Below are 23,189 nucleotides of genomic sequence, written 5' to 3' on the forward strand. Positions count from 1 at the left end.
TGTGTGCGATTATAAAGTTTTTTCATGAGACCACAACCGGAGTGTCGTATACAGTTTGGTGTCCGTCCCTTAAAAAAGATTTTATTGCAATGGAGGGAGTGCAGCAATGATTTACCAAGGATGGCAGGGTGCTGCATGAGGATGGATGAGGGATCATGGTGTAAGTGTAAAGTTTTGGGCCATTTAGAAGTGAGATGAGAACAAAGTTCTTAACTCAGAGGCTAATATTTTTTATTAGAATCCTGTAGAGGGGTGTGGAGGCTCACTCACTGAGTTCACTCAAAACAGAGATTGATAGTATTCTGAACATGCTGAATCAATAGATATGGGAAAAGTGCAGGAAAATGGCAGTGAGGCAGAAGTTCAACCATGACCTTGATGGTCAAACTGGTGGAGCAAATTGTGAGGAGCAAGTGGCCTTCAGCTACTCCTATTTCTTATGCTCTTTGTGGTTCTTCAGTAGTTTTGACACTGTCCTAATCTGCATCTTCTCTGGATGAGTTTAAACTTCATTGGTTAGAGTAGCATATGGGTTGGAGTGGGGGGGGGGGGGGAGCGGAAGTTGGCTTAAATGGCCTATTCTGTTCCTTTAGCTAACACAGGCGACTCAATGACAATACTTGTAGGCATCTTCTTTTTTCCATTCAGTGCAGCTCCGGTCCGTTCAGGAGGAGATTGACAGCTTAGAGGAAGAGAAGGAGAGTGAGCTGATGGAAGCTCATGAGGAGCTTCACAGTGCACAGGAGGAGATTGTGAACCTTCGTCAGGCAGCCGAAGAGGCAGCGGGAGAGCGGGAGAATGAGATTGCAACCTTGCAGGAGGAGCTGTGTCGCATTCGAGCAGAGCTGGAGCACCTTCAGCGGACAACAGTGGAGTACGAACTGGAGATCACCACGTTGCGAGCTGAGATACAGATGAAAAGCGACAGTCAGCAGAAGAAAAATTCTGAGGAGGTCACCCAGCTCCAGGGTATGATTCAAGTGAAGGTGGTATGGGTTCCATACAGGGCGGCCATTTAATGGAGAGGGGTTTCCATAAGATGGGAAGAACCATTAGGATTGTGGTTGCTGTTCATGTGGCATTAGGTTCATGTGGAGTCTGCTACTGGTATGAGGCAATGTCCAAAGTACTTCAGGATGAGTTTAGATGTTAGACTTCGTGAGTGAGAGGCTTAGCATTCCTTTGCAAGCTATGTGCATGAATGGGAAAGAGCACTGCCCTGTGAAAGGAGAGTTGTAAGGAAGATTGATTTTACTCTTAGACTTAAGCACCAGTTCTGGAACTGATGGGGCCAATTCAACTACAGGTTTCCCCCGCAATCCGAAGGTAGAGCGTTCCTATGAAACCGTTTGTAAACCGAAATGTCATAAAGCGAAGAAGCAATTACCATTAATTTATATGGGGAAAAATTTTGAGCATTCCCAGACCCAAGAAATAACCTACCAAATCATACTAAATAACACATAAAACCTAAAATAACACTAACAATTAGTAAAAGCAGGAATGATATGATAAATATACACCCTATATAAAGTAGAAATATTGTATGTACAGTGTAGTTTCACTTATCAAAATCCGGAAGACAGCGAGCCAAAGTCGATTTGGAGGAAAAAAATCGGCACGTACACGCATACGCAAACAACTGCCCACACAAGGTTTCACGGTCATTATAGTCTTTCTCGGGTAAACACATGTATAAAGTGGGCGTCTTTTTTTCGTAAAAGCGAAAATCCTCTTTGGTTAGCAAAAACAGGTTCTAATGTAGGTCTTTTGTAACAGCGAGTTGTCGTAAAGTGAACGTTCGAAAAACAGGGAACACCTGTATTGAAAATAAATTAGGGGAACTGAAGAAACTGCATGAAAAGACTCCAGGACAGCAAAGAGTGAGATGGGCAAATTAAGTTTAACAGCGGAGGATGTAGGGTAAGAAGAGCAGTAAGGTCAGAATGGCACTTGAAATTGGTGCGGGAACAAAGAGCAGAATAAAACTAACTCAGTGGTGTCCATGATACCAAATTATGGCACACACCTGGTGGCCAAATGACCTCTCTTTTGCACTTTAACAACTATTCAGTAAAGTAAAAATAAGATATGAAAGCAAAATGAGTATGTAAATATATGATGGGCTGAATTGGGCTGGTTCTGGCACTTTTTCAAGGAAAGTACCAATGCCTGACTGCTTATGGGTAAGTAAAGCACAGCCTTAGTGCAGCCCCACCATTAGTCCTGGGAGAATTAAGTGGCAGAAGTCAGCAAGTCTGTTACTACATTCCATCACCAAACCCCACACAAGGAATTTACTTCTGTAATCTTCCACCAGCCAGACCTAGTGTCAGATCAAAGTCCCCAATCAATTATTTATGTTAAACATCTTACATTATTATTTTGTAGCACTTGAGTACAGTGGATTGTGGTTAATTGGGCCATCAGTTAATAGAGGCGGCTGCTTATTTGCGGTAACTCTGAGAAAAAACAAATCAAGAAGACAGTTTATTTGGGACACTGTGTTGCTTAATTAGAACAGTTTCTAATTAGTGTCAGTCACGTACAGGTCATGTGGCCATTAGACGCTACACTATGCTTAGAGTGAATGGTTTTTAAATAGTGTCAGTTACATGTGTTTCTGTTCAAAAAGCAGTGACTTTTGTCACTGATAGTTGGTGAAAAATAAGCAGTAAGACAATTCAGAACCATTTTGCTCACTGTGGTTTCAAGCAATCAGGCTTGGAGTGAAAATGAAATGATTTCACTACTTCAATGAGTTAGAAATTATGAAAAATCTGAAGGTATCAACAGTCATCTTTAATGTTACAATGAAGATTTGGAAGCACAATCATTGAAAGCATTGTTTGAAGGCAGTTCATTATCTGCACTAGGTGCCCGCGCTGATTTTGTTAATTTACAGCATACACTGGATTAATTCCTTCATTGATAGGAACTCATACAGAGTTTTATAGTATCTATGGTAATTTTGATAGTTAATTTGTTCTGTTTTTCATTTAAATACATAATTTGTTACTCAGTTAAACAGTACTTTATCATTTTTATACCTTTTAAACTATTTCCATGAAACTTCAGCGAATTGGGGCAACTGCGTAATTGGGCTAAAATGTATTGGTCCCGATGTGTCCAATTCACCCAAATCCACTGTATGCTTTTGCTCTTTTGCCTTTACTTTTTATATTTGAAATGACTGAGACATTTAAAAATTCTTACAAAATATTATAAACATTGACAGAGGGAGAGACTATGAGCTGTCAGAATTTCTGGGACAGCGTCTCAGGAGTATGCTAGCTGGAGTCTAGTCACTGCTAAGACTTTGCTATCCCTTTAAGTATGGCTTGAGAATTGGGAGGCTCAGGGCAATTGGCCCCAATCATCCAGACCACATTAGTTCGGAAAGAGGGAGATAGGGAAAATTCCAGGTGAAATGAGACAATTCTGATAGTATGTTTTAGGAGGAAAGCAAAGAGAAAAAGTTGAGTTAGTGTAACAGCAAGAGAGAGAAAGGGTTGGAATAAACATGGAAAGGATGCTGAGTCAATATCAACGCAAGGCTTTTTAAAAAGTTGTTACAGTAAATGGCACTGACAACCTCCTTTGAGTTACTGAAAGATTCAATATAGGTAGAAAGATGAGTAAGAATAATAAAATTATTGTTCTTGGAAATGTTTAATTCTCCATATCTCCTGGGAAAATACAAGTTTGTAAGGAAATGGAAATGAAATGACTAAATAATGTAAAGGTTTGCTCCCTCTAGTATTGTGTTAGCCATCTCACAAGGACAGATACATTACTAGATCTAGCTATAAATAATAAAATGGATCTTGTCAATGAACTAGATTAGGACAGTGACTGTGTTACAGGGTTTTAAATCCAGATGGAAAGGGGATTGTTCAATACAAACACCAGAAGGCTAGATCAGTTTTGAGCAGACTTTAAAAATACAAGAATATGCTGATATGCTGAGAGGTGGAAAGGGACATAAATGTACTGGAATTTGCAGGAACAGTTTCAGAAAATAAAGGAAAGGATCAGGTACAGGCCTTAAGTCAAGTCAGGTCTCTTCTGGCACCAATATGATTATGCCTGATCTTTTCCCTGAAGTCCTGTTTTCATTCATTTCAAATCCTTTTGGAATCTAACAGACTTATCCCCTTTTTGTGGGGCAGAGAATTCCAAAAGCCTCAGAGGGGGAAAAAGAACCTTATACAATCCCTTTTTCTTAGACAACTCCCTCTTGTTCTGCAGTCCCTGGCCAGAGGAAATAGACAGTCAACATCCACTGTCAAAATCACAATTGTATATATTTCAATTAGATTGCCTTTCATTTTTCTAAGCTCCATTTAGCATGGATCGTTCCTGTTTCATCTCTTCTCACAGGTTAATTCCTTCAACTCAGAGGTCAATCATAGCATTTGTAGGGAAAGTTGTTTCTTTGTTTGGCTGGGCTTTTGATCTCCCTAAATGATTTTGCAGCCATAAGTTTGCTGGGAACTCCTGACTAGTAGGTGCTACTGGGTGATCCCCGGCTCCCATGCAAAACACAGCATCTGCTGTGGGCAGTATTCTTCACCAGCTTGTCCAGATCTTTATGATTGGGTAAGAGCACTCGTCTCGCCTCTTCCATCACTGCAGCACCTATTCACTCAGTAACTGAGACTTGTTTTATTGTGGCACATCATTCAAAAGCTGGTTGCATTTTGACAGCTGTGTGGGTATTCAGAGTACACCAATAGGAAAGTCTGTTTCAGTGTGGTTGAAGCTGGTGAGTATCACAAGCAGTGTTAGAATGATCTGCATTACAGTTTTAATGCTGAAGAGTAATTTCTATGCCAAGGAATCCTTAGCTATAGTAGTAGAAAAGTAGTTAACTAGTGCAAAGAAGTTCTGCTAAACCCATTGTAACACACAATATGCTCATACTTCGGTCATGGCATAATTTTCTATTCAGGCAGCTACTTGAGGATGGAGGGGCTACAGAAATATTCACTTACTTTGATAGAACCACAGGAATAAGGACCTTCATTCATACAGAGGGACATGAGGAGACAGAGACATTCAAAAATTACCAGTTGCTTTCAAAGCATTAATGGAGAAAAAATGTTTTCATATTGGAAGGCCTATTGAAGATTTAAGGTGACTGGCAGAAGTGCCAGGGAAACAAAATGAAAACATGTAGGACAGGGTAAGTTGTAATTGGGAATGCACAGCCTGGAAAGGTGACAAAAATAGATATAATGGCTTCCTTCAGTAAGAAAATAAAATAATTATATGGCGTGTAGAAAGTGGGATTAATTGTGTGACTCTTCCAGAGTGCAGACAGAGCCATGATAGGCTAAATGCTCTTTATCTGGCTGTATGAGACTATGATTTATGTTAATAACTATGCTGCATTCAAAAAGAGGAAACAACAATTAGTTTTAGGATGCTGTGGGCAAAACAATTGGAAGTCAATTAGAATTATCAATTATATGTGTAGGAATGTGGTTAAAAAGAAAAACAGATAGAATAAGGCACTCAGATGAAGCTGATAAGACAAGTTTAGAAGATAAATTTTAAAAGCAATCTATCAGAAAAATATTTAACAAAATATTCTGAAAATAGAATTAAAAACAAGTGGGACTGAAAGGAGAAGATGTTTTCAATCAAATTGGAATAGTGGGGAAAGTTTTTGGAAGATATGCATATGTTGTGTACATGTGTTTTGGTGTGGGGTAGTTAAATGCCTGAACTGACTTGCCTGACTAAATGAATTCTGTCGTGATCCCTTGCATTTCAGTGCAAGACCTTCACTATAAGAATGAAGACGGAGGTTTTAAAAGAATGCTCTTCTAAGCAGGATTTTTTAGGATATGGAATGTTCAACCAGAAATTATTATCTCCTTGGACATTTGTGTTGCTATTTAAGCTGTGTGTATAACAGGTGCAGTCCAGTGCCTGCAGGTCGAGTGTCGAAATCTGGCTCAAGAGTGTCGAGTTCTACAGAATGATAATAAACAGCTGAGGGAAAAGCTGCAGCAAATGGAACGACAGAGCCACAGGTAGGAGAGCTCCAATGTGAAATGTACACTTGTGTACGGGCTTGCACTCTCACTACCTCACAGATATACATAAATTAACTTGTAATCACACATGCGTACTCCCTTTATCATCTGCACATGCGTGTGCACGTGTGCGTGCACACACACACAGACACAGACACACACACGCACACACACAGAATTACATGAATGTTCACAAACAGATGCTCACTCAGTAATTCAAATTCACACACATAGACTTTCACTTCACTGACATTATCACGGAAACACACAGATTGATTGACTAACACTTAGCAGAGTGGATACTGGCAGAATGGGATTCTTAAAAACTGTTGGTCTGGCAGAGGACATCCTATTCCTGTTGCATCAAGCCAAAGCCACCATCCGGTTCAGTGCTTAGCAATCAGCAACCTGTTAGCAAACCCAATTATTCCATTTTAACATTGTTATTAACAACAATAAGTGTAAATATCCAGGCCTGCCTGACAGATATCAACACTTCCACTGCAGCAACAAGATTTTGAATGACTTTTCTGTTTGTGCTAACATTCTTCACCTGCTCTACTCTAAGGTGGTGCTAGAAAATCACGGAGCCCAACTTTCCTTTCACTGCCACTTCTAGACCAAAAATTCACTTCCCTTTTAAGACCTCCTAATTGGGTTTTACTGAAATACAGCAACCTGTCCTCCATCCTCTAACAGGTTGCTGATTGCTAACCATTGAACCGGATGGTGGCTTTGGCTTGATGCAATAGGAATAGGATGTCCTTTGCCAGACCAACAGATTTTAAGAATCCCATTCTGCCAGTATCCACTCTGCTAAGTGTTAGTCAACCAACCAGCCCTGAATGCTACTGCTGAGAGGAGCAGTCTGAAGCTTTTAGGTCCATAGGCACTTGAGATTGAACTTCAATGCCATCTGCAGTCTCCTCCACTGTAAGCCAGGAGGTCTTCACCAATCTTTGGAGGAGCACTATGTAGTGCTACCCTAACACAATTTCATGTTTCTTGTTGTATTGCTGCCCCTTAGCCCATCAAACATTTTATCAGAATGGAGCAGATCTCCAGGACTTCTTGAGAATCATCCACTCCAAACTATGGTTGGCCCCAGCAGAATGCAGATGGCTGTTGCTAATTTGGGTGTCTGTGGCTGAACTCCAAGTCAGCTTTTTCACTGAATCACAAGAGAAGATGAGCCTTCAACATGGACAAAACCAAGGTTTTGTGTCAATATGCATATACAACATCACTGTCCAAATCAAGACCTTAGAAAATGTAGACCACTTTCAATATCATGAGAGGCTCTTCTCAGTGAAAGTAAAAAGCAACATTGAAGTTTCCTGTCATCTTCAGTGCTCCAGAAAAGCCTTTGACTGCCTGATGGTGATAATGAAAACCAAACACAAAGTTCTTGACAGCAATCTTTGGAGATGTGGATGACTTACATGTCAAAGCACTGGAGAGGTACCACCAATGATGTTTCTACAAAATCCTCCAAACCCATTGGTAGGATAAGTGAACCGACATCAATATCTTCCTCCAGGATAACATGTCCAATATTAAATTACACTCAGCTGACTGAAGGGAAGGCCACATTGTTCATACGCCCAGCAATCAACTCCCAAAACAGACACTTTGCTCTGAGCTCTGTCACTAGAAAAGATTACTGGGTGGCCAGAGGGAGAATAAATACAGGATGTCTGAAAGCCCCTTTGAGAAAGTACAAGCTCTTTGGAATACCTGGCCCATGTCCTGCCAAATGGACAAGAAGGATTTGGGTTGGCACTAAGAACCTTGAATTGGGGATATGCAGAGCCCAGTATAAATGTCAGAAGGGAAACAAACTGTCCACCCACTCCCCAGACAACTTTTGCTCCTCATCTGGTAGAGTATGTTGGTTCCAAATTGGCTGGACCATCTACCTTAGAATATACTGACTAGAGTGGATGCACGTTAATTGATATTTGGTTGTTGCTGACTATCACAATGTCGGCTTGACCACAATGCCAATAGAAAAACCACCTCAAAGTAAACGTTTCATACATGCAAATCATAGCAAGTATCATTTGAATGTCAATTAACATGCATCCATTAACATGACTAGTTTGTTTGAATGTCTGATTTACCATTTACTGATGGTTCCTACATCTGTTGTTGACGATCGTGATGTCAGTTTGACCACAATGCCAACAGAAAAACCATCTCAAAGTGAATGTTTCATACGTTCAGATGAACTGGTCATGGGTAGCTGGTGCAGAAATGATTATAGGCTGTTCGCTTTGCTTTTCATTACTTTCCTTTTCTTCCTCTTGTTCTTGCTTCACTTCTCCTTCTTTCTGCTCCATAGCTGTTTACTATAGGCTGAATCCTCATGTTCTTGAAGTTTTGCAAGATTTTTCAGAGCATAAAGGATCTTGACTGCTTCCCCTCTGAGCTCTGCAAAGCTCATCTAAAGTTGTTCAGGTAGCAAAGACACTGTTTGAGCATGCATCTAGTCTGGTCAATTATGTTGTGTGTAGAATTACATTTTTATGTAACATATTGCCCAAGTATGCCCAAGAATTTTTTGAAGAGGTTACTAGGAAAGTTGACGAGGGTAAAGCAGTGGATGTTGTCTATATGGACTTCAGTAAGGCCTTTGACCAGTTTCCACATGGAAGGTTAGTTAGGAAGGTTCAATCGTTAGGTATTAATATTGAAGTAGTAAAATGGATTCAACAGTGGCTGTATGGGAAATGCCAGAGAGTAGTGGTGGATAACAGTTTGTCAGGTTGGAGGCCGGTGTCTAGTGGTGTGCCTCAGGGATCTGTACTGGGTCCAATGTTGTTTGTCATATACATTAATGATCTGGATGATGGGGTGGTAAATTGGATTAGTAAGTACTGTATGCAGATGATACTAAGATAGGTGGCGTTGTGGATAATGAAGTAGGTTTTCAAAGCCTGCAGAGAGATTTAGGCCAGTTAGGGGAGTGGGCTGAAAGATGGCAGATGGAGTTTAATGCTGATAAGTGTGAGGTGCTACATTTTGGTAGGACTAATCAAAATAGGACATACATGGTAAATGGTAGGGCATTGAGGAATGCAGTAGAACAGAGTGATCTAGGAATAATGGTACATAGTTCCCTGAAGGTGGAATCTCATGTGGATAGGGTGGTGAAGAAAACTTTTGGTATGCTGGCCTTTATAAATCAGAGCATTGAGTATAGGAGTTGGGATGTAATGTTAAAATTGTACAAGGTATTGGTGAGGCAAATTTGGAGTATTGTGTACAGTTCTGGTCACCGAATTATAAAAAAGATGTCAACAAAATAGAGAGAGTACAGAGGAGATTTACTAGAATGTTACCTGGGTTTCAGCACCTAAGTTACAGAGAAAGGTTGAACAAGATAGGTCTTTATTCTTTGGAGCGTAGAAGGTTGAGGGGGGACATGATAGAGGTATTTAAAATTATGAGGGGGATAGATAGGGTTGACGTGGATAGGCTTTTTCCATTGAGAGTAGGGGAGATTCAAACAAGAGGACATGAGTTGAGAGTTAGGGGGCAAAAGTTTAGGGGTAACACAAGGGGGAACTTCTTTACTCAGAGAGTGGTAGCTATGTGGATCGAGCTTCCAGTAGAAGTGGTAGAGGCAGGTTTGATATTGTCATTTAAAAGAAAATTGGATAGGTATATGGACAGGAAAGGATTGGAGGTTTATGGGCTGAGTGCAGGTCGGTAGGACTAGGTGAGAGTAAGCGTTTGGCACTGACTAGAAGGGCCAAGATGGCCTGTTTCTGTGCTGTAATTGTTATATGGTTATATATATACGATGGCCATTTCTTCAGCATATAGTGTTAATCTCTAGAAATCATCTTTTGGTTTTATCATTGTGGCTCAAAGTCATTGTCATTTGGACTGCTCCAGTTTGAAGGCTCCATAGATATTGAGCATTGACCAGTATTATGCAGAATGTATGGCCACACCACACTGTAGATACTGAGGGTGTGTAATACTCTAACTTGTCATTGATATCTGTAAACTGATATGCAACTTATACCATGGGGAAATATGTAATCTTCATAATGTCATTCGGGTCGTGACTTCCAGAGAGGTAGAATGAAATATACTCAGTCCGGCTGGAAAATTATGGATCACATTTCAAGATGTTACAAATATCTCCAGCTCCAGCCTGGAAGCAGCCCAAAACATAGAAGTTCATGGCCACAATCACCTTGACAGCCAGTGGAAAAGCAGTCCTCATGAGACTCTTGAGATTATGGTTGTTATCGGAGCTAGACATGTTTCAACAAAGACGTCCTTACTGATTGTTCCTCACTATAATTCAGATTGGAAAAAACTCCAGATGAACATAGTCTCTTGCTAAGAGCCCTAACCCCCCACTTTTCCTTCTGTTCCTCCCTCTTTTTGTGCACTGAGTATCCTCTGCTCATCATCTCCAGTACATTGTGCTCTAAGGAGAATAACCATCAACACACTTGTGGCTGAGAGCAATGATTTGTACAGAAGCTTTAACATTAGGGATTAGTCTTCAGCAACTGGCAAACCACTCTCTGTAGCCTTTACCAAACCTTGTGAATTATAGCAACCAGTAGACATTAGTCAATTGTAAGCCTGCAAGTTGTTGATTCCTTCAATTAGTGCTGGAGGAGGTTCCTTCCTCCTGCTGAACACTTGCTCAGCTATACACATTTAAGAGACATGGAGCATTGAACTCCAGTAGTGAAACTGGTGTCAAATCAGTGTTGCATACTGATTGCTATTGTCATCTGCTGACACAGTTTACTGCTGTTGGGCAGTAATGCCATAAGCACTATTGTCTGTACTAATCTGTGTTGTGGTGCAGTGTATGCTACAAATATGCTTTGCACATTTTGGTTATCATGCTGGAATCAATTTACAGCTGCCGTAGCCAACAGCAGGGAATATGAATCTGAATTGTGCAGTTATACTCTTGCAATCTCTCATACACATGCAAGTTACTCAGAGTCACTCATACACTCACTGTTTACAGAATGCTTTACTCTGTTTCTAACTTTAGAAATGTTTGCTGGGCTTATGTAGAGGTGCATTTACTCTGTGTGACTTGTTCTGTATCTGTACTGGGAGTGCTTAATGGGACACTGTAGGGGGAGCTTTACCCTGTATCCGATTGCACTCAGAATATTTGAAGGGATAGTGTAGTGGTATTTTTACACTTCATTTTATCTGGCTTAGTCTGCTTGATGGGACAGAGTAGAGGGAAATTTACTCTGTATTTACTGAGTGCTGCACATCCACTTTGAGTGCTTGAAGGAATGACATAGAGGGAACTTAATTCTTTATGTAATCCGTCCTGGATCTATCCTGGAAATGTAAATATTAAGGGAGTTTGGCTGTGTTTTTAACCCTGTGTTTGATGGGACAATGTATTTACTCTGTCTCCAATCTGTAGTATACCTAGGCCGGAGCCTCTGATGAGACAGTTCCACGAGGGCTTTAATGTCTAATTAACTATTGCTTCATAGTCAATTTAGAAAACTGATCATTAAAAAACTTGTGTGTTTTCAAAGAGCCAATGACAAGCACACCTTTCCTGTTTGCTTTTTAGATCGGTCGAAGGACTTAAAGTGGACTCTGTAGGGTCTGAAAGCTATCGACAGCAGCAAGGTACAGAGGCCAAAGTATTATCTGAATGCCTACCCAGAAAACCAAATGACAAAGAACTAAAAAAAGCAGGAATAAAGTGTCAGGAAGAACCAAAACTATCTCAGAAGGAACAACAATGGAAATGCCAGGAGAAATCTTCTGATAAGATAGCTGCTAGTGGCCGGGCGTTTGCAAGTGAACGGCATGAAGATGGGTGCTTATTTGGCGGGCCTGAGGATGGAAACAAGGGAGATGGTGTGATGTCAACCCAGAAGACAGAAAATCTTGAGCTTGATCCTAGAGCCCTGAAGAGGCCAGAAGAGAGAGGACAGTTTGATGAATTGGATTTGAAACATCGACTGCTGCAGGCAGAAGAGAAAGCTGTGATAGTACAGCATGAGGTAACAGCAACACAGGACTCAGAAGCAAGAGTTAATCATTATTTCGAAGCATATGCACACAGCAAAATATCCTGTGGACTTTAAGTCACACTTTTATCTTTGAAATAAGTGGAGTGCAGTAGAATTTAGATATTAAATCACTATAAAGGAGGCACGTGAGCCAGAAACCAAAATTCTGAGTGTACTGGTCACTTGGAAGTTTTGGACACATCTGTTGAAGCACCGTTCCTACATTGTAATCAGCAAACCCTTAACTGCCTTACAATATCCTCCTTTATCCTCCTTTCTCACTGACCTTTCCACCACCACACTCAATGAAACCTATCTCACTAATGTGACCTCTACATCTGAGCCCCTTGTCTTTGCCAGAACCTTAAGTTTACTTGTGTGACATGATAGATCCTACAACTGTATTAGTACTCTTTCTGAATGATATTCCTTTATGGAAGCCTTCACATCTGCTCAACTTTCTATTACTAATCCTAGTGAAATCCCTGTGGTAAAGGTGTGTGGCACTTATAAACTCGTCTCATATACACACACACTTTTATTTCTTCCCCTAATTCTTTGTCAGTTTCTCCTTTTAGCTTTGCATCTTCCTTGCCTCCTTTAAGGTCCTTTTGGTTCTCATTCATCTATCAGTCTCAGCTGAATTTTCACCAAGGTATCATTCAGTCTTTCTTCATTAATTTTGAATAATTTATTTTCGTTGTTTCTATTTTCATCATATAAGTCCCTATTTGTAACCACTCCTTAACTTTGCTCTCCCCCTTTTGCTTTCCTCCTGTTCCACTCATCAGTAATCTTTGGTCATAACTTTGGATCCTGTACCATTCCAGTCTTCCACCTCCTTTAACAATCTCTCAGTTTGTATCAGTCATGCAGAGCATTTATGTCTGCAAACTTGAACTTGGTTGATCCATCGCTGACTTAGTCATTGAGCACATCAAGCTTTGTCATTTCTTAAGATCCGCTTGAAAAATGTGATAACCTCAGGTCAATTTATCCACCACAAAATATTTACAGTCTAAGGTTCCTGCACCCCATTTATTTTGGTAACCATGGAGAGCTCTCCATCCACATCTGCAAACATGGGGTTGGTTTTCACCTTTTTTTTTCATTTTTACATCTTCACGTCTCTGTGTTGTCAGGCTCTCTTTAATATTCATCCTTTGAAGAACTAGTGTTTCTTCCAATTATATATTGGAAAGACCAAGGTCAGCTCTTCATCTTTGACCTCTGCCATTACCTTTACCAAATATGCCCGCGGTTCCTTTTCATGAGAGCCGTGGGTGGAACTAGTCAGTGCAGAGAATCTATGGGGTGTATAAATGGTCCTTGTGATAGATTATTGGGTTATCAGGAAGTCATTACTTCACTCTATACGATACATACCTTTGGTCGGTTATGTTCTTCATAGTTCCCGACACATTTAGAAAGATATTTGAAGCTTTTTCAGATTCAGATTCATTTACTTATCAGATGAATATTGAAACATAGAGTGAAATGCTTAGTTTGCATGACAACCATCACACCTAAGGATGTGCAGCCAAGTGTAACCACACATTCTGGCACCAAGATAGTCTGCTCACAATGTCGCAGAACAACACAGAACTTAACAAAATGGAACACAGCAAAACAAGCCCCCCTCCTCTCTCCCACGTTCTCTCCACTCTACTGGAGGTTTATAACCCTAAGGGAAAATCTCAAAGCTGGGCTAAAGCCCACAGGTCAGGTGGGAAGGTTCAGAGCTCCCTGCAGATCATTTCCAGTCAGACCTTTCCAGTACATTTGTACAAAGATGGGTTTCTCTGTTGTCTTATGCAGAACCCAGTACCTCTCACACAAGTCTGATAGTGTGTCAACAACTGTGCGTCGCTAACAGGAGACTCTTTCTGTTGTGTGCCCAGTGTGAAGGATTAATCACTGAGCTAAGAGCGCTAGAGGAGAGATACAGGAGCAGTCAACAGGAGCGCAGCCAGCTGGAGTCACAGCTCAGGCAGTTCAAGGAAGAAATCCACAAATTGAAAGGGGCGCCTTGTCAGGTAAGTTGGTGAGAGTTAAAGCACTGAGGCTGTAGCTGGGGGACAGAAGCTTACAAAACAGGAACACAACAGCAATATCATTAACCTTCACACCTTTGCCATCCTCTCAGTCAACGTCCATTAAAATGGCCACATTTCATTCATCTCCAGTTAGCAGATATATGAAGCTGAACGAAGAGGCCTGGTCCTCATCAGGAGGGCAGCATGCACTGTTTAATACACCACAGGACAATTAATAAACTGTGTTATTTCCTACTGAATTAGTGACACCAGCTGGAAGAGAACACTGCCCTGCTAGTCACCATTGGACTGGATGTAAGCAATGTTTCCATGTGAATAGATCATTCATTTATTGAAGGAATTCTCCCACATGTTAACAAGTGTTCCACTAAGAGTACTTACAGTTTTTGCTGATTGGAGTAATTTGCCACAGTGTCTGCAGCATGTTAACTTAGGATGAAGATGGATCAAAATTTCTCTCATTCTTTTGTGAAAAATTAAGAGCTTTAATTTTAATCAAGTGACTGTTGAATATTCTAGATAGGACCTCAGTTTACTTATAGGAATGTAAGAAGAATAGGCAGATAGTGTTTTGATAGCAGAAGTAGTAGAACTTAATTCTACCTAATAAGAATCCTATGATCACAACAAGTAATAATAATGGTCTACAGATTCAAAAGTACAGGTGGTGTTGGACATCTGGAAATACACAACAAATCAGACAGCATCCATGGAGAAAGAGGCAGAGTTAATGTTACAAGTTGATGGCCTCTCATTGGTCTGCAGCACTCTCTTCTCCACATTATCATTTTTCTGTGTGTGTGTTTGATGTATGAGCTGCTGATTGCTTCTCTCTGGAGTTAAGACAATGGTTCACTGATTCACATGGAATTAAAGTATTGGAGGAATTCTACTCTGCCACTTATCCTCTCTGATATTTCTGTATCAAAATGCAAGGTCTTTATCAAGTATTTGACAATCTATGTGAAGTACCAACTTTTCCATAGAGGAAAAGTATCCTGAACATTTTTCCATCATGCCTCTAAATCCTGGCAGATTTCTGTGTGACATTTGATCAAGCCCTGAGCTGGGGATTTCTGTGGGAGTAATAAAATTTTCTGCCCAGAGTCAGATCTTCAACTTGAGGTAGGAAGAAATTGTGATATAAATTCCTTTCTCAAGATCATAGTTGGTTAAGTGCATTCAGTGGAAGTGTGGAATTTTGAACAGGTATTTTGAGACTTAGTAAGTTTGTGGCCTAGATCCAGTAGGCAGGGATGTTCCACAAAATACAGTATTGGTTAGGTTATTTATGGAAGATTACAACAGAAGAAAGGTGGATGTATATTATAAAACATTAAATGTGTATATCCAGAATCCCAGTAGTTAATCCCTAATAGACCAAGTACCAGGAAAATATTCCCTGCCTTTCTGTTGTAAAAATAGAACATAGGGCATTCTGCCTTTGGTCTTTGAGGTTAATAAGGTCACCTCTGAAACAAATATCACAACCCAAGAGCACTGTTTAACATTAAAAAAAAATTCTTTAATTGTTAATTTGCCAAGGCATCACGAGAGAACTCAAATGTTGGGGTGTATTAAGTGCCACAGTATAACACTTCAATGAACTCTTTTGAAGTTAAGCACTGATGCTAGTTGACCAGGGGATATAGGTTTAAGATTATTGCCAAAGATCCAGAGGAGAATTGAGGACTTTTATTTGTAGCATTTTTTTTTCTGGACTCTCTGAAAGGATGGTGGGAACAGATTTAATGCTAACTTTCGCAAATGAATTGCATAAATGCCTGAAAAGGAAAATCTGTGTGAAAAAAAAGAGATGATTGGAGAGAAGAATCCAGAAAGTCATGAGGCTTGGGATCTGTGGAAACTTGCATGGATTTGCAATTGGCTTGCCCACAGAAAGCAGAGGGTGGTAATAGGAGTTCACACTGCCTGGACATCGGTGACTCGTGGTTCTGCAGGGATCTGTTCTGGGATGCCTGCTCTCTGTGATTTTTATAAGTGACTTGGATGAGGAAGTGGAAGGGTTGATTAGTAAATGTGCAGATGACATAAAGATTGGAGGTGTTGTACTAAAGCTTATAAAACTAGGAAAGACGTGCAGACTTTGGAGAGGGTGAAGGGGAGGTTTACCAGGATTAGAGAGCATGTCTTATGGGGAAAGGTTGAGCAAGCCAGGGTGTGTCACTGTAGAGTGAAGAGGTAACTTACTAGAGGTGTGTAAGATTATGAGAGGTATGCATAGGTTGTACAGCCAGCACCTTTTGCTCAGGTCAGCAATGGCCAATATTAGAGGACATCCATTTGAGGTATTATTGCAGGGGAGATATCTGTGGTAGATATTTTTACACAGAATGGTTAGTGCGTGGAATACATTGCCAAGGTGGTGGTAGAGGCTAATAAAACTGCGACATTTATAAGACTCTTAGATACGCACATGGATTTAAGCAAAATGGAGGGTTATGGGTTGTGTAGGAGGCAAAGAGTTGATAATTAATCATTATAAGAGCATTGTTCATGGAGTAGGTGTGTAGAGGTTGTTGCAACATTGTGGGTCGATGGGCCTTTACTATGCTGTACTGTTCTGTGTTCTAAGAAGGTTGCCTGAGAATACAATTGGAAACTGGGATAGGATGTTGACAGATGGAACTTGATCTTCGGAAGTAATTCACTTTGGTAAGTCAAATTCTGGTAGGGCATACTGAGTAAATATCAGGAATCTTAGTAGTATTGATGTACAGGGGACCTTGAGTGTAAATCTATAGCTCACTGAAAGCAGTGACGAAGTTGGATAGCATAGTATAGGCAAATTGAGTTAGCATTGATTGGCATCAAGGACAGCATGGGTGGGGTGGGCTGAAAGGGTCTGTGGTTGTTCTGTTTGATTCTATGAGATTGTTTCCAGAGGTGACACAGCCTGACTGGCAGAATCGTCTCTACTGAACAGTAAGATCCTATAAAGGCAGCAAGACCTTGTGCCTCTACATTTCTTTCATTGAAGAGGCCAATTAATAATCAGGGAATTGAGGAGGACAAGGAATCACAGATAACATTATTGGGGTAGAAAATACAGGAGTGGAAAATTTAAAAGTGAAAAATGAGGCTTTTGGAGAATTGGTAGAATTCTGGAGTGTAGGAACAAAATGACTTGAGAAGAGGTCGAGTCTCATGCACAAGGGGTCAGGAAATTGAAATGCACAGAGGCGGGGTAAGAAAAGACATTAAGTATTTAAGGAGTTAAAATTAACTCTTAAGTATGGTGAACTAGGCAGTCTAAGTTTAAAAACGCAAACAAGAGGAAATCTGCAGATACTAGAAATTCAAACAATACACACAAAATGCTGGTGGAACGCAGCGTGACGAAGGGTCTCGGCCCGAAACGTTGACTGTACTTCTTCCTATAGATGCTGCCTGGCCTGCTGCGTTCCACCAGCATTTTGTGTGTGTAGGCAGTCTAAGTGATGGGATGGATATGGAGTTTGAAATTAAGCACTATTTCAGTGAGAAATCTAGATATTGTAAGGTTTGGACCAGATTGGAAGAGGGTAAAATCAGGAAGAGACCAGCCTTTGTGACGGGGCTGCAAGTAGAGCCTTTCGCATTTTAGGTTTTTGTTCTGATTAATTGGAGAGTCGATGAGATAACTAGTCATGAGCACACAAAGGTGGTTGTATGACTGACAGGATTACAATAGGTATTCAGTCAAAAATTATAAATAAGCAGAATTTAAATTATAGCAGATTACAATCTTGGTGTTAAATAATTTGTTCTGATTACAAGGTCAGTAAAAGCAGTGTAGTGTGGTTAACAAATCTGTTTTTACCATTTGTGTTCCTATTTTCAGTGTTCAGCTATTTAACGATAATGCAAGCAACTTAATTCGCTATGTTGGAAGGCCAATACTGATGAAGTGTTATATCTTTCTTTGAGATACTTTACTTCTCAAGGAATTCCAGTGTTATTCTATAGTTACTTTTCATTAATCATATGCTTTTGTAATGAATGCTTCATGTAATATGATCTTTATGCATTTTACTCTATCCCTCAATTCAGAAATTTGGGCTATTATCCAGTAGTTGTGGCACAATTTACAAGGCTGGCAGAGACAGGCCTGACAGCTTAACATTCCTGGGTTTTCTTGTTTAGCATGTGATAGACAGGAAGGTAAAAGAGGTGGAAAGATTGCATTACTGATAAGAGAGAGTGTCACAGCTGTAATCAGAGAGGACGTGTTGCAGGGCTCATTCAAAGAGACAATTTAGATGGAACTCCAAAACAAGGAACATGCAATTATGCTGACAGAATTGTGCTAATGGCCCTACAGTAGCCACTGAGATGTGGAGGAACAGATACAGTGCTTTGAAGAAGTATTCAGCCCCCACATATATTTACACATTTTACTCTCATTTTCTAAATTTAAAATATATTGAAGTAGGATTTTTGAGCTAATCTACAAAACATTGTGTAACATGTCAAATCAAAAGAAAAATTCCAAAACCTGTCAGCAATTTACTAAAAATTAAAAACCAGAATTGTGAGACTGAAAAAGTATTCATCCCCTTTGTAATTACTATGCTAACTTTCCTCAAGTGTAGTAGTACTACAGTGTAGTAGTTAACTAACTAAGTGTAGTACTTAACTAACTCACCCAATTTGTTGATGTCAAAAATTGGAGGATCACCTGAATAAATACCCTCACTCTCTGTAAGGTCCAACAGTATGGTAGATTTCCAGCAGACCAAACCAAAATGGAGACAGAAAAGCATTGGAGACAAGTCAGGGAAATGATAATAGAGAAGCACAAATCTGGGGAAGGGTACAAGACCATCTCAAAGCACTGAACATACCTTTGAGCTCAGAGCAGTCCATTGGGAAAAAGTGGAAAACATATGAAACCACAGCCACACTGCACCTAGGTCAGGCCATCCTTTAATCTTTGTCATAGAGAAGAATGGCACTTCTGAGAGAGGCCAACACTCACTGAGTGAGCTGCAAAAGATAGTGACTGCAAACGGAGATGAAGTTCATGGCTCCATAATCTCTAAGGCCTTGCATAAAAAGGGTATTTATGGAAGAGTTGCGAGGAAGAAGTCCTGGCTTTGAGGGAAAAAGGAGCTTGTGATTCACAAATAAAAAAATCTTAGTTAAATTGACCAAATTCCTGGTTGTAATGTGAACAAAGGGTTCGGGGCTGAATACTTTAACAAGACAGGTTATGGAATATGTAAACAGATTATGGAAAACTACAGGAACAATGGGGTTCTCATAGTGGGGGATTTTAACTTCCCCACTATCAATTGGAACTTACTTGATCACGATGCTTAGATGGGGCAGAATTTCTTCAGTGCATTCAAGAGGATTCAGTGCATTCAAACTACTTGTGGAGAGTTCAGGCAGTGGAGACAACTTACTGGACCTAGTTTTGGGAAGTAACCTAGGCCTGATGATAGACCTGGTAGTGGGGAACACCTTTTGGAAATAGTGAGCATAACTCATTATGTTTTAAAATAGTTATGAGTAAAGATAACATTGGGTCTTGTGGGAAGGTACTAAATTGGGGGATGGCAAGACAAAAACTAAGTGGCATTTAGGAGCACTGCTGTTGGACAAGTCCATGTCTGATACGTGGGAGATGTTTAAAGACCAGATGATGAGAGTTCAGGATAGGCATGTTCTTGTAAGGATTAAGTTCAAAATAATGGAACCTTGGATGACATGAGAGATCCTAAATTTAATCAGGACAAAATAAAAGCATACGTAAACCTAATCAGACTGGGTCCTGCTAAAGATAGCAGGAAAGTGTTCAAACAGGTGCTTAGAAAGACCAAAAGGGGCCATGAAGTGTCCTTGGTGAGAATCCAAAAACATTTTATAGTAAGAAAAGGAGGATAACTAAAAAGAGTTTAGGTCCACTCAAGGGTAATGGAGGGAATTTGTACTTGGAGTCATAGCAAGTTGCTGAGGTACTAAATGAGTATTCCAGGTCCTGATGGCATATATCCCAGAATATTGAAAGAAGCTAGTGAGGGGATTACTGGAGCTTTGCTAAAGATCTTTATGTCCTCACTGGCAAGAGGAGAAGTCCCAGAGGACTAGAGAGTGGAAAACGTTATGCCTTTGTTCAAGCAATGAAATAAGGATGATTATTAGTCCAGTGAGTCTCACTTAAGAGTTATGGAACCTATATGAGAGAATCCTGAGGGACAGCATTTATGCACATTTGGAAAGGCACGACCAGCTTCGGGGCAGTCAGCTTGGCTTTGTGTAGGCAGTTCATACCTTATGAAGGATTGAAGTTTTTGAGGAGGTGACAAAGGAGCATGATGATGGTAAGGCATTGGAAGTTATCTATATAGGCTTTCGTAAAGCATTCAATATGGTCCCTCATGGTAGTTTGATTCAGAAGATAAAGACGCATGGTATTCAGAACTGGCTTGCCCATAGAAGACAGGAGTGCAAGACTGCTACTCTGGCTGGAGGTCTGTGACCAGTAAATTAGTTAGTTAGAGCTTTATTGTCATCGCTGAGGACAAGGAGATTCCAGTGTTCCTTCATTCAGTGCAATATAGCATACTGGCCATTCAGTTAGTAAAACAAAATGACTAAATATAAAATAACTTCTGAGTTATTTAGAGAAACATTTAAGTTATAACTGAATTAAAAACAAACAACTCTAAAGTAAGGCATTGTTCAGTTGCATGACAGTCCTGGGGGAAAAAAAGCTGTTTCTCAGTTTGATTGTTTGTGCAGAGACCTTCCTGTATCTCCTGCCAGGTGGTAGGAGATTGAACAGGTGATAATCCACAAGAATTAATTGTAGAACCTCTGTTGCTTGTGATATATATCAATGATTTGGATCAAAATATATAGTAATTTTAGCAATGGCACCAAGACTGGTGGAGTTGTGGACAGTGTAAAGGACTATCAAAGCAGGATCAATTACAGATATAGGCAGAGAACTGGCAGATGAAATTTAATCTGGGCAACTGTAAGGCATTGCACTTACTGTTGGGATTACAGTTGCATTTGGGAGGTCAAATGTCAGTTTTGCAGAACATTTCTATTCACTCCATACAGTGACCCAGTTGGCCTTCACTTTCATTTTCCATCTCATTCCCACTTTGGCATTAGCCTCTTCCACCTCTTTGATGAAAGCTTGAAGTACTGCATATAAACTTCCAATGAAGCATATTGTGGTCTTCAGGGCATCACACTCAAATAATCAATTTTGGACTATTACCCTTTTATAGTTTATAAGACCATAAGATATAGGAGCAAATTTGGGCCATTTGACCCATTGAGTCTGCTCCACCATTTCATCATGGCTGATCCATTTTCCCTCTCAGCCTCAATCTCCTGCCTTCTACCTGTACCCCTTCATGCCCTGACCATTCAAGAATCTATCAACCTCTGCCTTAAAAATACATAAAGTCTTGGCCTCCACAACTGCCAGTGGCAATGAATTCTACAGATTCGCTACTCAACCTAAAGAAATTCCTCTTCATCTCTGTTCAAAAAGTACACCCCTCTATTCTGAGTCTGTGTATTCTGGTCTTAGACACTCCTACCATAGGAAATATCCTCTCCACATCCACTCAATCAAGGCCTTTCACCATTCGATAGTTTCAATTAGGTGACCCTCATTCTTCTGAATTCAAGTGAATACAGGCTCAGAGCCATCAGACATTTTTCATATGATAAGTCAGTTAATCCTCCAATCATTTTCATGAACCTCCTTTGAACCCTCTCCAGTTACAGCACATCCTTTCTAAGATAAGTGGCCCAAACAGCTCACAATAATCTGTGAGGCCTCACCAGGGCTTTATAAAGTCTCAACATTACATCCTTGTTTTTGTATTCTAGTCCTCTTGAGATGAATGCTACATCGCATTTGCCTTCCTCATCACTGACTCTCAAACTGCAAATTAACCTTTTGGGAATCCTGCACTACGACTACTAAATCCCTTTGCACCTCAAGTTTTTGTATTTTCTCTCCATTTAGGAAATAGTCAACCCTTTCATTTCTTCTACCAAAGTGCATGACCATACTCTTCTCAACACTGTATTCCATCTGCCACTTCTTTGCCCATTCACCTAATGTCTAAGTCCTTCTGTAGCCTCTCAATTTCCTCAAAACTACCTGCCCCTTCATCTATCTTCATATCATCTGCAAACTTTGCAACAAAGTCATCAATTCCATCATCCAAATCATTAACATATAATGTAAAAAGAATCAGTCCCAACACAGACTGCTGTGAAACACCACTAGTCACCAACAGCCAACCAGAAAAAGCTCCCTTTATTCCCATTTCTTGCCTCCAGCCATACAGCCACTGCTTTATCCATGCTAGAATTTTTCCTGTAATACCATGGACTCGTAGTTTGTTAAGCAGCCTCATGTGCGGCACCTTGTTAAAGGTTTTCTGAAAATCCAAGTACACAACATCAGCTGATTCTCCATTGACTATCCTGCTTGTTACTTTTCAAAGTATTCCAACAGATTTGTCAGGCAAGATTTTCCCTTGAGGAAACCATGCTGACTACAGTCTATTTTATCATGTGCCTCCAAATACCCTGAGACCTCATCCTTAGTAACTGACTCCAACATCTTCCCAACCACCGAGGTCAGACTAACTGGCTTATAATTTTCTTTCTTCTACCTCTCTCCCTTCTTGAAGAGTGGATGTCAGAAGTAGCCAGTTCTGGTGAAAGATTACGTACACAATGCTGTAAGAACTCAGCAGGTCAGGCAGCATCTGTGAGAAAAGAGTAGCCAACGTTTTGGGCTGAGACCCTTCATCAGGACCCTTCCTGATGAAGGGTCTCGGCCCGAAACGTTGGCTACTCTTTTCTCACGGATGCTGCCTGACCTGCTGAGTTCTTCCAGCGTTGTGTACGTATTCTTTGATCCACAGCATCTGCAGTTGTATTTTTGCATCTGGTGAAAGATCATCAGCCTATAATGTTTTTTCTCTTTCTACAGATGCTGCCTGATCTGCTGAGTATTTTCAGCATTTTCTTTTATTTCAGATTTCCAGAAGCTGCAATAC

At 40.3% G+C, this 23,189-nt stretch overlaps 1 protein-coding gene across 9 annotated transcripts in view; it reads left to right on the top strand.

Annotated features, from left to right (window-relative positions):
* ccdc136b (coiled-coil domain containing 136b) overlaps nt 1-23,189 on the top strand; it is a 126,400-nt gene that overhangs the window by 95,100 nt on the left and 8,111 nt on the right. For 7 of the 9 annotated variants that reach the window (XM_073066703.1, XM_073066701.1, XM_073066700.1 and 4 more), the window contains 4 exons: nt 649-969; nt 5,927-6,044; nt 11,635-12,073; nt 13,984-14,118. In XM_073066703.1, the coding sequence (XP_072922804.1) occupies nt 649-969; nt 5,927-6,044; nt 11,635-12,073; nt 13,984-14,118 (1,013 nt within the window). Of the gene's footprint in view, nt 1-648; nt 970-5,926; nt 6,045-11,634; nt 12,074-13,983; nt 14,119-14,382; nt 15,064-23,189 lie in introns of those variants that run through there. The other 2 variants (XM_073066705.1, XM_073066706.1) reach the window with 2 other exon arrangements.

Source organism: Hemitrygon akajei, chromosome 14 (assembly GCF_048418815.1).
Source record: "Hemitrygon akajei chromosome 14, sHemAka1.3, whole genome shotgun sequence".
Classification (NCBI taxonomy): domain Eukaryota; kingdom Metazoa; phylum Chordata; class Chondrichthyes; order Myliobatiformes; family Dasyatidae; genus Hemitrygon; species Hemitrygon akajei.